Consider the following 11,862-nt stretch of genomic DNA (forward strand, 5'->3'; position numbering starts at 1 on the left):
ACAAATGTTGATATTATTGAAGTAGCTGGATATATTTTAATCGCTGATATCCACTGATATTGCTGATAAAAACAATGTCTAAGTATTTCCACATAATCTGGCGCTGCAATTACCAAGATATATATAGTAATAAACTCAGCTACTAAGTACCTTTTGGTAACGGTTATTACAGCAGTGGCCCTATAACCACCTTCTCTGGTTTCCTGTTATAGCTTGAATTATTTCGGCAGAGCCTCTCGTTTTGTACTTTTTAGTAAGTGACAGAATTATGAAAATCTTTGTCAAGAAATTGTCACTTATTTCGACAAGAGAATATTATTAAACATTTTATGAATGCTTCGTGTCGGAAGTTCATAATCATAAGTTGATACTGTAGTCATGTAGGTTGTTGTCATCATTTTCACGAATCCTGCAGGGCTGATACGGATCAATATCACACCTTTAGTAAAAATCTAGTGTATACATGTACAAAGAAACCCAAACCGTATAAGACAACAGACCGACCGTGTACATGTAGTCTGTGCATGATTATTTTCTTATTTTCATCTCCACTTAATGTGTTCTGTATATTTTATTACTAACTATGTAATAAACATATTAAAACATACCTTTTTCCACATCACATTCTATATCAGCCCTCGACCAATATCAGCCCTCGGGCCTTCGGCTCTCTGGCTGATATTGGTGACTCGGGCTAATTCAGGATGTGATATGGAAAAGGGTATGTTTAATTCTCTATATATTTCATTTAGTCAATATTTTTTTTAACAATTGTATTTAAGGAATGAATTTAATAGCTACCCATTTTATACGGTAGTATAAACTGGGTTGGGGCAGTTTACGCTTTATAAACCTCGAAGGGTTTATAAAAAAGCGTAAACTGTTCCAACCCAGTTTATACCGTATAAAATGGGTAGCTATTAAATTCATTCCTTATAATTTACTTTTCATTCAATTGATGTAAGAAAAAAAGATGATTGTTCCAACTAACTGACTTCAGTTTGTACACAATTTGAATGTAACGTCAGGCGGATTGATACGTTTTTGATGCGCGTCATTGTGACGTAGGCAACCCATTTTATACGATATAAAATAATTTTTTTATTCAATCAAATACATCTTTACAACCAGAATTAAATTATTTTACAATAAATCTAGTGTATATCGCATGTTTATTTTTATTAAAAATCAGAATGTAATTTTGTCTCAAGATATTTGAATATACAACTTAAAGTCATAATCAGGCAAACATTTTCTGTAAATCATATAAGTCAATTTTCATTAACAAATAGAGTAAGAAAGAATGTGTAAGAACAAAAGATTGAAAAATGTTGAATACATGTTCATTTTGTTTGAGAGATAAGTAAGTATATATGTTCAGAATTTGTCTTAGATTATCTCTTTTAGAACTAGTAGCATACAAGTAGCTGACCACTCTTAGATTTAGTTACATCTTTAAATAAGCTAAAAGCAGGCGACACATGCGTTCCTTGGAACACTCTAGCATATAATTCAAACCTATGGCCTGATATTCTCTTGTTGAGTAAACCTTTGGTTTCCCTAATATAAATTAGTCCAGATCCTCATAGTCTACATTCAATATAACTCATTCGGAGTCATATTTTCACCGGCCTTAGTATAAAAACTTTGTCCAGTAAGGTTGCTATAAAAGAAAATTTTTTTTATATCAAAATATCGCTATGTTTTGTAGATTATTTGAAAATGGAACTAATAAGGTCTGAAAATGACTTTTTAAAATATTTTGGATTGAAACCTCACAATCTTTGATTTTGCTCATTTTGTCTTTTATATAGTTACCACAGTTTATTTGTTCACAATCATTTAAATCATGTTTCAGTTGAATAAATGCTAATAGCCTTTTTTCAAATGATAATTGTTGTCAGTTTTATGAAGAATTGCAAGTAACTTGCCACCATATCTCTGTTTTGCTTAGTCACTGCTTTTTATCGAAAACAGTAGTCTTTCAATCATATTTACATTGTAATATTAATAGAGGAGTATGTATGAACTTTAGTGCAACTTTTCGGAGTTTATTTGTAAAATTAATTAAGAGTAAGTTTAGATTTGACTACAGATAACTTGGTCTACTTAATCAATACAAAAACAGTCCAGGCGAGTTTGACCGGTCGACAGGGAATGCTAACTCCTCATAGGTACCTTATTCTTCCACCAAAGTTTCTCGACGAATCTGTTTTCTGCTCTGTTCACAAATCAGTATTGTTGTTTTAAATGGAGATCGATCACTTTTAGTTATCTTATAGTTTTCATATTGCCATAGCTAATAAATGTTCCTTTTAAGAAAAATGATGCGGAGACTTACTTTTTTGTTTTATAGATGAAATATCACAGGATGTATTTTCATGAACTTTTCCTAATGTATTCAATAACGAATATATTTTCCTTAAAAAAAAAAAAACAACCAAGAACGAATTTACATATTCCCCATACTTTTATACTCAGTAATGTAAAAGGTACAGATATCGAACATTGATCGATCTAAAAATCCGAAATCTGATCAGAATCAGAATCTTTTTGTGCATTATCAATTTGGTAAAACTGGTTTAACTATAAAAGCACAAAACATGGGCAAACTGACCATTGAGGAAGGAGGGATAGCCATTGGAATGATGCTATCTGGATCATTCTTACAACACGTTTTACTCACTTTTATTTCAGTGTTTATTTTTTCCTCGATATTACTTTTTAAAAAATTAACAGCCAGTATTCGGTAAAAACCAATTAAAACATATTTTTCTATAGGTTGTGCGTCATTTTCATCGCAAACTTATCACGATTTGAAAGGTCTGAAGGTCTGAAAATGATCTGTAAAACAAAGTTTAATCTAACCGGTAGTGATTTGGATCTTTGTCTGAGGTCAAGGTTTCGCGTCACAACTAGATTAAAAGATTATTACATGGTCCTGTACTACTTTAGACCAACAACTTCAACGGTAAGAAAATGGCAACATAATGGTGCTCATGGCATTCCAATATCTTCTTAAACACTCTGAAGCATCCTTAAAGAGGGACACTTACGTGCGAAATGCCCAAGAGTATTGACCAAAAGGCATCTTTGTTATGCTCTGGCCTGCCAAACCCCGGATCTGAATCCAGTTGCACACATTTGGGATTTTTAAGGGGAATTTAACCCCCTCCACACAATTTTAACGGTTTAGAAAAATCCTTGCAGTGTGGCAGCAGATGGGTCAATCTCTTATTCAGGGGTACATTGTATCATGAAAATAGGGTGTCTTTCATTAATTAGAGCTAGTGGTGGTCTCACTCCATAGAAATTATTTTATGTGAATTTTCCGTTTTGAAGGTACATCATATCCTTGACGCTTTGCTTAAAAATCTGACGAGATACTTACATGAAAATTACGCAACATCGATCTGAAATATGCCTCATTAATCATGATTTAAAGAAAATATTTATTGAATGTATATGTATTTGTTCTTTATAAACTTAAAATGTTAGGCCAGTACTTAGAAGTTTGGTTCAATATGTAAACAATACCTCGTTGTCCTCTTGTTATAAAAATTATTGACTGTATTAACAACTAGTAATAGATACTGGTTATTTGCAATTTTTGAGTTTTGGACAGAGGAAGGGTTATAAATGCAGGACGTAGCAAATTTTGATTTTGAAAAAGTATTGTTCAATTTCCTCGATTACAGTTCTTTGTAAACAATAGTATAGAAACCGTCCAAATCGTTTTAAATGTCCCGAAGAATAATCTGGGATCCTGTATGTATTATGTAAATATTTTGGATATTTAAATGTCCAACAATCAAAAACTAGACCTAACTTGAAATTCTATTCCGTTATCGACATGTTAAGAGAAGCTTCTTCTAGGTGTATTTCTGGCTTTTCTCATTACATACATAATTCTGACTGAGAAGAGGATTGATAGCTTAACTTCATCAAATACAGATCTGAGAAAGAAAGTGGAACACCTCATCAATGCAAATCAGAACTTGTTAAAAGGATTTGAGGGTAGGTAATCATATTCTCCTTCTGGAACACCAATATATCGATATATAATCAGTTATGATATAAAATGTTACTTCATCTTGTCATTATACTAAAAATGAATATCCATCAAGAATTGCTGATTAAACTCCACAAGTTCAAACATGACGATTATCAAAAAGACACGTTGTTTTAATTTTTAGATATTTAAATGTGCTATTAAAAGAATATATTATTAATCTTAACATGGAATTTTCATTGAAACAATTATTTGGTATTCTTACTGGACTTTTTCGAAAAGCACTGACTTTACAGTTGACTGTTTACTTGGACATTTAAACCTGAGCATCTACATCAACGGCGGTCCGGAATTGTTAGAGGATAAGAAAACCTTTCTAGTTGTCATAGTAATGGTGTTAGGGGCACTTATGTGTAAAGGCCTGGATTTGAAGGTAGGATGGTTGTCATTTTCTTCAAGGACAACTTTTCTGTGCTTTGAAATAGCCCGTTATCTTCGTTGAATTGAATATTGAGCTTAATATCTATATCGTGAAAGAGCTTTCACACTCTGTCCTAGTGTGAGCGTAACTCGTCAACTGTAAAAGTCAGCGCTTCTCGTAAAAGCCCATTAAGAACAATATATAATGACCATTTTTCCCTATTGTGGAATACAATGATTTTTTTCTATAGCACTGATTTCTCTATACGATAACTACCTCGACATTATTTCTATTTTTTAGACTCGTCAAAGAATGTTGCCTTTACAGCTGGTACGACAGGTGCGGGAGGTACCGGAAGCGGAAGTACACTAGTATTTCCTGTGGTCATCAATAACGTTGGAGGTGAATACGACCCAAGTACAGGGATCTTTACCGCCCCTACAGCTGGACAGTACGTCTTTTACATTAGTGCTCAGGGCTATAGCAGTGACACATTGTATGTATCTATTGTACATAACGGAGGAGCCAAGGTAATGACAATGTCTGACGGGGGACGGGGTAAAGATTTCTACGATTCTGGATCCAACCTGATGACTCTAAATCTCCAACAAGGAGACAGAGTGTGGGCAAGATGCCATAGTGGGTCAAATTATTACAGCGAGGGAATACCCATTACAACTTTTTCCGGTTTTCTAGTTTAATAAATCTCTTTGTGTCCAGTGAATATCAGAAAGTTTTAAAGTTTTCAATCTGTCCTCAGTGGAAGTTGGACATTTGCCAGAATTCGAGGAACTTTTAAGAGCAAGTTTGCACTAAAATAAAGTACTACGTGTATAGATTTTTGAATGCCATTTAGTGTTGATTTGCTAATTCGGTTGGCGACGAAGCATATTGTACAAAACGTGTGCAAAAATAATGATAAATTAGATACTCGCTCGTCAATTAAGACATTTCAGTTTCGAAAAATCAGAGGTTATAAACTTCATGACGCTTCACGCCTGCATATTTCACGAAGTGCTTTGTAGTACATGTTGCTCATGAACTTTCAAAAATAAAATTCATACCTGATATTTAAGAGCCATTCTCTGTAATGACTTGAAATTTTATATAGGAGCTGTGGCACGCATAGTCTCAGAATTTCTCCAAACTCTCTATAAGAAAAGTCATTGATACCCTAAACTGAAATCAGGCAAAAATTGGTTGCTATGCTCTATAGTTACCATGGCAACATGTCTTTAAGTTCGAAAAATGGCAATTTTTAACATGTTTAGAGCCCCATAGTTAACATTTGCGGCAAAGCAAAATATGGCGATGACTGTTTCCAAAATTAGAAGGTCAGATGTCTCAAATGCATGATAAACATGTTTGGTAAATCAACTATTACAAACGTTACTATGGTAACAAATGTATTCAAAAGTTAAAAAAAATATTCATTGAATTTTATAAAGTCATACACGTAAAAATAAAAAGCAATTATTGGACGAAATGTGACCAAATAACAGAAAAAGAGCCTTGAAACATATACCAAGAACAAAATATGATATTTCATTTTGGTTGGCAATGGTTGCCAAGGTTTTTATACCACAGAGAGCCTTCAAAGTAACATTCTGTATGTTTAAATCTGATCCTATCTTTTAAAAAAGCACATTTCCTTATAACTAATGATCAATTTTTAAAGATGTAGGTGTGCTCCTAGTTTTCCCCTTTGAAAAAATTCAGATTAGATTCTTTAAGTAGAGCGTTGCTATGGAAATAAGCAGAAAATATATGCTTAAAAACCTTAAAAATATCTTCTTTCCTTGGATACGTACCCTTAAATGTAGATTCCCAAAACTTTTATGATTGATATTTATTAACAGCTTACCTGACTTTTAATTTTGACTATCATCCAATCTCTAAGTGGATGCAAGAAGTTGGCACACAGGGTTTAATATTGATATAAAGTTCACAAAATCGAACATTTTCCCTTCTTGGTAACCATAGCAACAGTGTTGTTTTCTTCATCAAATTTTATCAATATATGATATTCAACTTCAGTTCTAACAGACAACTACTATTCAAACTGAGTCCTTTAATTTGTTCCTTGATTATATGGCAATTTAATTCTTAATACAGCGAAAAATAATTCACTTTTAAGCACTGGTACTTTGTTTCCATGGTAACACTGCAAAGTAATAATTATACCCAATTTTTCTTATGGTTTTGGTGTTGCAAGGTCCTAAGGATGCATATTTGCCAAAGTTTTTAATTTTCATGTTTTTCCTCAAGACAGTAGCATTAACCCAATCTTAGTTACTAGTTTTGCATGGTTACACTGTGTTACCATGGCAACCATAAAAGTTATTTATAGAATAAATTGTTTATACCTAAAATACTTAAGGTCAAATATTTTCATTGTTTTTCTTTGAGTCATTGTTTGGGTTTTGACTTTATAACACCTATCATTAGTGAATAGGAGTGTTTTTCGGCATTTTCAGCATTTTAAATGTATTCCAAATGTACCCTTGGAAACCCAATTTACTTAAAGATATATTCTAAACAGTTTCTTTACAGTATAAGTGACATCAAGGTGTCATGTTTTTGTGAGAATGGTTTTTTTCCCTTTTTTTTCTATTTTTTTTTATTAAGCCACAGTCAAGATTTAAAGTGGCTAAAAATCTCAAAAATTTTTCAATTTCCGGGTGTTCCATAGCAACCAACCATGGCCAACGAAATTTTGTTTAAAATTTTTTTCTGGTGTCAAGTACTAAGCATGGGTGAAGTTTCATCAAAAAACGGTGCCATGGGTGGCAACGAAGTTAAGTGGTTACAGAGAATGGCTATTTAAAAATTACTTACAACACATTTTTTACTTCCACAACACTTCATGAACTATCATTTGAAAAAAAAAAACCCCCTTTTTAAACCCAAATTAGCAGCAAAAAAATGCTTGTTAGGGGAAAAGATCATTTTTGTACTTTATATGGAGAAATTAGGGGGAATTAAACAGAATTTTAAAAGTTAGATATTAAAACTTTAAAGTAATATACAAACATGTACCTGAATACATGTACGTAATGATCTGTTTGACAGATTGTTTTGATTACATCCTTTTCAATCAAAATGGAAAATTGTACAAAATGACATTGTCAGTGTTATTTGTAAAATTATATTGTTGAAAACCACTCTATTGTACACAGAAGTATCTGGGGTTAAAATTAAAAAAATTTCTTGAGTTTCTGATTGTTAATGTCTATGAAGTTTTTGGAGATCAGATCTTGTAGCAATTTACCAAAATTTCCATGTATCAATTGCGCTAAATTTATAGCAGATCTAGACCTATCTTTGTATTCATATGAAGCAAAATTTGCAAAAAAAAATATATGAAAGAAATAAAAAAATACATAGAGACTTTACACATCTGTTATTATTTGGATATTATATTACGCAAAGACGTTAATGATAACTAATAATAACGCCTTATGATAAAAGAGAAGACTAACTTTTCAATTGTCAACTTCCCCTACCTGTATGTAGCAATATATCCTTATCATATGCATATGGGGGGTAGTGTTCTCAGTTGATCGATACGCAAGAAAATGTTCTGCATATGAGTAATTAAGAATAAAGTCATTGACAAAGAAGGCAATAAAAAAAGGATATCAAGAGTCTTTTAAAAGCCTTTATGTTGCAAGTTCTGTGGTCGATACACTTACCTTGTCAGCAAATAGAATCCATCATTACATCAAATGATAACTGACTTTTTTACTATTAATTGTTATAGACCATTATTTACAAAATAAATGGCTATTTTTCCTTAAACTGTCCGAATGTCTACTTTAAAACTGACTTTTGAATTATTTTTTTAAGCTAAAAGGAAACGGGACATGCTAGCAGAGGGAAAGGGTTGAAGTTATTTAGGAAATTATATATGGAATATTTGTGAACATCAAATCATAACGAAGGCAAAATTACTAGAATGTTATGAATCCTAAACTGAATCTTTGACCATGGGTAATTCAGCTTTTCTAGTCTGCAAGAAGATTACATATAATGGGTCATTTTCAAAAAAAGTCCACTTTTTTGTCTTTTGATCAGAATGATAGGAAAACGTTTTTTTAGAGTGAATTTTTTTTTCCCGTTGGTTAATATACATGGTCATACAGCTTATAAGTTATTTTTATGATCATCTCCCAAGTGTTTTATAAAAATATTCTCTGCATTCCAAGTAAAATTTAACAGTAAAACCGTCACATTAACAAAAAATTTTTAACGCGCTTATTTAAATGAAAGGGAAAATTTCCCTGTGAAGATATGTACAAATTTTGCACCTCATATTAATTGAATTCATTTACAGATTAATTTAATTGATTTTTTATTATGCCGCCCACTAAATACTAGTATTGTGCATTTAACATTCAGGAAGTGACATGTCCTTAGTTTTGTCATCCCTGTTACCACAAAGAAAATGTTAAAAAAAAAGTTATCTCACTTTCCTAGGAATGTTTTCATGATCAACAATATATCATCATTTTCTGTTGTCTCAAGTTTATAAGCGCCATGATTTGAAAGTGAGTAAAGAAAGGGTTCAAAGGTCGATAAGTTTGTCTAATTGGTAGAGTATAATGTAAATATTTTATTTTACCTTCATAATATGCAAGTTCTCTTTAAATTATTTATTCTGCTAAAACAATCAGATTTACAAAGTTACAAAGAAACTTTTCAATGTCTTGATGATGCAAAAAGATACTTATCTAAAAAACCTATTTTTAAAATGTCCATCCTGTTACTGTCATTCCTGTTACCATTAATATGGTAACAGTAAGGAAAACTGGACTTCATATCTTGAGTTTTAACAATAAAAACAATTATTTTTATTTTTCTAAGAATATAAGTTTTAAAATCACATGTTAAAAAACTTCGTAAATTATGAAATTTAAATAAGTGCTTCAAAAAGTGCCATTATAACTTAAACTCACTCTTGTAACAGAATGGACAAAAATTTTAACAGGGGGACAAATTTCCTGGTATTTATATACCTATTTAAGTTTCATAATTTGTTTTTCTTAAAATAATGAAAAATTCTTAGTTTTGCAACAGCATTTAAAGTACCTTTAATAAACAAAAATTGAACTGATAGATATTTTAATAGCACTTTAGAATTAAATTTCGTAAAAGGATGGACATAAATGTCTTTTATTGTCTCAAATTTCCAGATTTGACAAAATCATTTTTTTTTTTCTACATTTATTTCTCTTTTCCTAACCAATAAAGTTAAAAGAAAGTCAATTTTTTTTTTAAAATGTAGATTTCATTGTCCATCCTTTACACTTTTTGTCCATCCTGTTACTGTTTTGTCCTTCCGTTACCCAGTCCTTACTGTTACCAGTATTTTTTCCAAAATTGCTTTGGGAGAGCTCCTGTTTAAATAACTTTCTGTAACTGTTTATTCTAATCACAAAAATAATGTACAAGAATGTTTTTTTCAACTATAGCATATAAACATTCCGCAGTAAGGCTTTTCATGAAGAAAAAAGATTTTGCTTCTGTTTGGTATATGGTGTTTGACCTGCTTTTAAACCTCATATATTAGATAATTCAAACATCTTGGCATTCAATGATAATTTTTTCATTTTTAACAGTATACAGAAGATAATTTGATGAAAATTTTGAAAAAAGTTTTACAGCTCTTTTTATGAAAAAACAGGAAGGACATTAAATTTAAATGACTAAGATAAAATGTCAATATTTTTTAAAAGAAATATTTTCTTTTAAAGCAGTGGATTTTATAGTTTATTACTATATTATTCAAATAAAGTTGAAAAAATCATAGTAAAACCACTTTCATTTTTCAAAATATGTCATTAAAAAATAGACTTTTTTTTAAAATGACCCATATATAGCTTTATAAAGAAGTCTTGAAAAAAGACACAAATTAATTTTTCAGAATATCACGGTCTATGTAAAAATGTATCATACCCTTTTAAGGCATTATTTTTTTTCCCTTAAACACTTCAACCTGGCAGTAGACGATTTTCAAACGCTAAAGGTATTAAGACCAATGCAGTGAATCTAAAAAGCACTCATATTTTGGGATAAATTTCCTTTTTTATAAAAAAAAAAGACCCCCGTCCCCCAAACCTCCCCAAAATAAAATAAAATAAAATTAAAAAAAAACGTGTTTAATAGCTTAGAGAGTGTCATAATAGATGCTTTTCTATTGACATAAATGTACATTTCAAATATTTTTTAGCTGGGTTTTTTTCTATAAGAATTTCTTTTAACTTTATGATAAAAAGATTAAAAATTAAAGAGGAAGTTGACTTACGTCAAAAAGAGTCAAAACAATCTAAATATTTGCCACGTCATGTTTAAATGAATTTGCATCTTGCGCATGTGTCATCAATAGAAAAAAGGTCAAAGTTTATATGCAAATGTATATAATCTCAATATTCTCTTGGGTCATTACACTTCTCTGATTTTCAAGATGAAGCAAGCACTACTGTTTACGTTTTTGTTTGCTTTTCTCATACAAATAAATGGATTGTCCATATTCACGGACGGCAGTGGCAACGTTCATCTTTACTGGACATGGTGATCCAATCAAAAATAGGGATCTTCCGACAGTTACTGAACCAAAAACAATCATTAGAATGTCACTGGTGAAAAACTTTCACGCTTTAATGAAAGACATGCTGGATTGAAGAAAAATATGGAGACATTGAAAACACCCCAGCAGAAAACAGACGTAGAAATGGCCGCCAAAAAACAGGGGGTTTGATAAACTTAAAAGAGAAAACCAAAGCTATTAAAACAGACGCTATGAAGAAATTTTCCATCTGTAACAGTAAATTTTACCAAAGTCGATGAACACTTAACAGGTTGTAGAACAACGGGAAAGGGAAAAAAAGAAGTATTTTGAGCAAACACTGGCAAGGGGGATTCAAAATCGAGGTTCGGTACTTGTCAGTTCTTTCTGGACTTGAATAAACACACTTTGGAAATTGACAAAAAATTTCCTGAAATGATGCAGGAAAAATTGAACAGTTATCTTTGAGATTGAACACTTCTGTGGAGAACTTGAAGGATGATATCATGACAACAAATAAAACAATGTTAAAATCAGTGTCCACCTGAAAACGTGCAAAGTCTAATTCAAAGTTCTATAGCCGGTAAGTAACATTCTTTTTTTTTTATAAACTTTTTAAATAGTATTACATCTTCTTGGACAAAATAATTCAAAATTTATATTTTTGGGAATATTTTCTGAAGTTTGATGTTCTCTCAAGGTTTTAGACTTCAAAGAAATGGATTGCTATTTTAAAAGTACAATATCTTTAAGGGGAATGTACAAGCCATATTGGATCAAATCTGGTGTAAAATAAGAAATACCAAGAATCGCTTATCTGTACCAAACTAGCCCAAAGTTACTCAAAGTGCCAATGTACTC

General features: G+C 31.3%; 1 protein-coding gene across 1 annotated transcript; it reads left to right on the top strand.

The window, feature by feature from the left end:
* Positions 1-2,603: 2,603 nt before the first annotated feature.
* On the top strand, positions 2,604-5,134 carry LOC134277767 (complement C1q-like protein 2). The gene is made up of 4 exons (XM_062760077.1): positions 2,604-2,675; positions 2,956-2,971; positions 3,877-4,017; positions 4,734-5,134. The coding sequence occupies exons 1-4, from the start codon at positions 2,604-2,606 to the stop codon at positions 5,132-5,134; spliced, it is 630 nt and encodes a 209-aa protein (XP_062616061.1).
* Positions 5,135-11,862: the final 6,728 nt, after the last annotated feature.

This window comes from Saccostrea cucullata, unplaced genomic scaffold (assembly GCF_032062105.1).
Source record: "Saccostrea cucullata isolate Sc308-1 unplaced genomic scaffold, CSIRO_AGI_Scuc_v1 ctg6049, whole genome shotgun sequence".
Lineage (NCBI taxonomy): Eukaryota > Metazoa > Mollusca > Bivalvia > Ostreida > Ostreidae > Saccostrea > Saccostrea cuccullata.

Coding starts and splice junctions, on each gene's coding strand:
- LOC134277767 (XM_062760077.1), top strand. CDS start 2,604: ATGGGCAAACTGACCATTGAGGAAGGAGGGATAGCCATTGGAATGATG. Junction 4,018..4,733: donor CTTGTTAAAAGGATTTGAGG/GTAGGTAATCAT, acceptor TCTATTTTTTAG/ACTCGTCAAAGAATGTTGCC.